Source organism: Hydra vulgaris, chromosome 12 (assembly GCF_038396675.1).
Source record: "Hydra vulgaris chromosome 12, alternate assembly HydraT2T_AEP".
NCBI classification, from domain to species: Eukaryota; Metazoa; Cnidaria; class Hydrozoa; order Anthoathecata; family Hydridae; genus Hydra; species Hydra vulgaris.
Window position 1 is genome coordinate 23,015,762 of NC_088931.1, and position 5,067 is coordinate 23,020,828.

Consider the following 5,067-nt stretch of genomic DNA (forward strand, 5'->3'; position numbering starts at 1 on the left):
CTTTATACTTAATTTTAAAACCAACTTTTAAATACAAACAAGAACTTTTAAATACAAAAAAGATTTGCAAAATTTAAATGCGATTAAGCGGCTTCTTAAGACAATTGCGCTTTTTAAAAAATCGTTTATTGGTTACTATATAAATTCGAAATGTAAAAATTGATATTAGTTTGGTAAGTTTAAGATTTTTCTAGCATTTTTTTAGTAGGTATTTACTTGAAATTAATGTATTAATTTATCACTCGACTACATATCGTACCGAAACGTGGAGTTAATATTGAGAATAAATTAATTAGATTTATTTATAGTTATAATTAGCAGAGCTAATTAGGATTAATTAATCTTAATTAGCTATAGTTAACAATTTTATAAAACTTTTAAAGTTTTATTATGTTTCTAAACATTTGTTGTTGTTAAATAATGATTGAAGTCATGTTTTCTTTCATTAAACAAACATTTCATTTTTTTGTATTATAATTTTGCAGAACATTGTGAATGCAATGTATCAGAAGCTACCAACTGAGCAACGACTGAAGATCATTGTTATGATTTAACAAGGCATTTCTTACAGAGATATTGCTGAGCAAATGAAAATTGGACTGTCAACTGTTACAAGAACAGCCAGAAAAAAGAAAGACACTGGTACAGTGGCAGACTTAGAGCGTGTTGGACGACCTCGTAAAACTACCGCAAAGCAGGATCGGCTTTTGGTTCGGGCGAGTTTGTCCAATCGTTTCGCCACGGCTTCAGATCTTGCAAGCTACATGGGGAAAAACCATGGAGTTCATCTGGCAGCAAGGACAGTAAGAAAACGCCTGCAGCAAGCTGGTTTGAATAAAAATTTGTGTTCTTCAGAAAGGTACAGAAAATAAAACCCAGCAATCTGGATGATTTGTGGCAACATTTGCAAGCTGCATGGCTAGTAGGGTGTGTCATACTATGGTCAAAATTTAAAAATTCATACTTATCAGTGGCATTTTTAAGAAAAGGGTGAGGTTTAACATATTAAATTCAGAACTATCAAAAAATTTGAATTTAAATGAGTTTAAGCTACCAGGGAACTGCCTTGAAAATTGCCAAAAATTGTAAATTTTTGATATTTTCATATTTTCAGGGTTAATTTCAATATTTTAGTATTATATCTGCTTTACAACAACCTTATCAAAAGAAATTATAGCAGGATAAACAAAATTCGTTTAATAGTTATACTGTTTCAGAAATTTTGGTTTACAAAATACTTAAAAATTAGTATTTTTGCAAAGTTTTGTATGTATTTAACTTATACATTCTATTTGATGAATGGCTACACACAAAACTTTATTCAAAAGTATTTTGCTTTAATATTTTTTATCCAAATTATATATATATATATATATATATATATATATATATATATATATATACATATATATATATATATATATATATACATATATATGTAAATATATATATATATATATATATTTACATATATATATATATATATATATATATATATATATATATATATATATATTTACATATATATATATATATATATATATATATATATATATATATATATATATATATATATTTATATATATGTAAATATATATATATATATATTTACACATATATATATATATATATATATATATTTACATATATATATATATATATATATATATATATATATATATATATATATATATATATATATATATATATTTATATATTTATAATATATATTTATGTCTTTCTAATTTTAAAAGTTACTAGATAAAAAATAATATTAAAATTAAAATGGCTACTGGAACAAGATGGAAAAATAGTTCTTGTCTACGTGAATATTTGGGATCTGGAAAAGAGTTGCCAACAGCTGAACTGCCAACAATGAGAGATGTCCTAAGATATGGTATTCTTTTAAGAGAAACAAGTAAACTAAACAGAAGAAACTATAGCAATTCTGAGTTGATCCAGGATATTTATAATAAACTTTCAGAAAAATGGCAAATGGCCAGTGTTTTATTTGTGCCTCCCGTAACTTGTTTAAAGCATAATTTGGTAACAAAACTTATAGACGCATGGAACAAAGCTAATCTAATTTCTCAAAACAAAGCAAGTAAAGTTATAAAACAAAAGTTTAATTTCATTATTGACAAACTGTTTGACTTGGTGGCGTGTAACTGTAAAATAGTTCTTTGTTCTGAGCAATGCTTTCCTCCTGACTGTAAATTTGGTGCCCACATTACCTGTATCTGTCCTAGGGAGAGAAAAATACCAATTATTGAACTGGTTTATATAAAAGGTATGAGTGACCATACCACAATCATTATAAAAGTGTTAGTAAAGCTGAAGATCAAATTTAATAATATTTTACTGATCTCTTTGATTATTTTAAAAAGAAAATTTTATTTTAATTTGTCTAGTTGTAAGCAAAATGTTGCTACCTTTTTTTTAGCCCAACGAAAAAAGATTGGATCTTTTAGTTCATATCAACTTGGACCTGCTGATTTGATGGAGTCCAAAAGGTTCAAAAAAGTACAAAGTTGCAAACGAAGAAGAGAAGAAGAAAAACAAACGAGAGAAAAAAAACACACAACGCAAGAAGAAAATAATACTCAAAATGAACAAGATAACGAACATGATAATTATAAAGAGTTTGAATCTGAGGAAAATGAGATTTTTTCTATTCAAAAGTCTTGTACAAAATATTTAAAAAAATCTAGAAATTATGAAGATATCTTTAATATTGCATTAGCCAGTATTCGATATGGTGTTGGTTTAAGAGCAACTGCAGTCATAGCTACTGCAGCATGGGTAGATGGAGGACTTGTATCCCAAAGTGACACTAGATTAATAATAGATCACAGTAAAGTTCGGAGAGCTAGGGATAAAGTAATGAATGAAGTTGCTATTCAGTTTGATGATTATTACAATAAAGAGATTATTGACTGCATATTTTTTGATGGGCGAAAAGATCTTACTAAAGTATTTTTAACTGTAGATGGATCAGACAGACAGTATCCGGCTAAAGTTAAAGAAGAACATTACACTATTTGTTCTGGTGATGGTAAGTATTTATTTCATTTCACTCCAGCTAAAGAAGCAAAAAACAACCACACTGAAATTATAGCAGATAAGATTATTGAGTATACTGCAATGAGGAACATTAATGTACACTTAAAAGCAATTGGTGGAGACTCTACCAATGTAAACACTGGTTGTGATGGAGGAGTAATGCACTTTATGGAGCTGAAAGTTAAATTGGATTGTATGTGCTCTACACACCAATGAATTACCACTCAAACGTCTAATTAAATTGTTAGATGGAGAATCTAAAAGTGGTAAAAAATGGAGTGGACCCATTGGAAGCTTACTTGATGAAGCAACCAATCTTGAAATTAACCCTTTTTTTAGTAAAGTTGAAACTGGTGAGCCTCTAATTAACTTAAGTAATGAAGTGGTTAAAGACCTTTCTACAGATCAGTATTACGGCTATCAAATAGTTAACGCCATACGCAGCGGTCATGTTCCTCAGCAACTAGGACTTCTTGAAATTGGCCCTGTTAACATGGCCAGATGGCTAACAACAGCCAATAGAATATGTAGAATTTGGGTATCTCATCATGGTCTTCAAGGCGATGCAGCCCAAAAACTTCTTAAACTAGTCGAGTTCATTGTGGGAGTGTACTTTCCTGTCTGATTTAACATCAAAGTTAAACATAGTTGGACAGAAGGACCAAAACATGTTCTTTACCAGCTTAAGTTGCTTCAACACCAGTCACTCGATATTCAGAATATTGTCATTCCAACTATTAAGCGATCTGCTTGGTATGCCTTCTCTGAATCTATTCTTCAAACTATGCTTTGTTCTGAAAATAAAGAGGAGAGAAGTTTCAGTGTACTCAAAATTCTAGAAATAAGAGGAGAAGGTGATGAAAATGAACAACTAGGAGATCTATCTGTTAGACCAAGAAGGACACCAGATATCAATACTAAGGCAACTTGTCTCAAGGATCTTATTGATTGGAATGAAGCTTTTGAACCACCTTTGACTTGTTGCATGACAACTAAAGACATCAAAAAGTATTTATTTAAACCAATGATTGTACCAAACTGGTGTTGCCACACTCAAGCTGTCGAAAGATGTGTAAAAAAAGTTACCCAGGCATGCGAAAATGTTTTTACAGAAGATAGAAGAGATGGTTGGATTAAAGGACTAGAGTTATCACAGAAGTTGATGTCACGTAATCTATCTAAACAAAACCTTATTGGCTTGACAATGTTTAAGAATTAATCTTTATTGTACTTTATTTTAATAAATGCCAGTAAATGTTGTGTGGATCTATATAAAAGTTTTATTTTTAGTTCCAAAACAACCTAATTTTACAGTTTCAGTGGTAGGCAGTGGGAGGGGGCAAACCTCTCTATTTGTTTTTACAAAAATATTTTTTTTTTAAAAAAAAAGAGATGGCGTTTTTTTACGTTTTATAAGTTATTTTTTTTTAATACTTCCATTTTTTAAGTTTTTACCTCCCCCTCCCCCCCGGGCTTTTGGTGAAATAGTCTCACTGACTCCCTGGTAGCTAAAACTTTTTTTTTTTTTTTTTTTTTAACGGTTCTGAACTTTTAATATTATACCTCATCCTTTTTTAAACTATGCAAAGTAAAATTCAAAAAAAAAAAAGTATGACACACCCTAATGGCTAGCAATCCCTGTTGACACCATACAAAAGTTGGAACAGTCTATGCCAAGACGTGTACAGGCCGTGCTCGATGCCCCGTAATCATTATCTGATATGCCCCGTAAATCATTATCTGCGAAGCAATTCCGAATTAGCTTAAGCATGTGACAAATATCAAGGAGAGTATAAACTTTTTTATCAGAGTTGAGAGGATGAGTGAAAGTGTTCATTTTTAAAGCATCAATTGAAACAATAAGGTTTGATAACATGGAAATGTGACATGAGGGTCAACACATGTTAGTGATATGACTTCAAAACCAACATCTGTTAATCGTTTAATACATAAATTTGCAATGTTTTCTCGTTTGGCACCATTTAACCCATCAATAAAAAAATT

At 29.9% G+C, this 5,067-nt stretch overlaps 1 protein-coding gene across 1 annotated transcript; it reads left to right on the forward strand.

The window, feature by feature from the left end:
* The first annotated feature begins 1,751 nt into the window (after window positions 1-1,751).
* On the forward strand, window positions 1,752-4,340 carry LOC136088588 (uncharacterized). Its single transcript, XM_065812582.1, has 2 exons — window positions 1,752-2,290; window positions 2,444-4,340. Exons 1-2 carry the CDS (start codon window positions 1,786-1,788, stop codon window positions 3,277-3,279), a joined length of 1,341 nt encoding a protein of 446 aa, XP_065668654.1. The 5' UTR covers window positions 1,752-1,785; the 3' UTR covers window positions 3,280-4,340.
* Window positions 4,341-5,067: the final 727 nt, after the last annotated feature.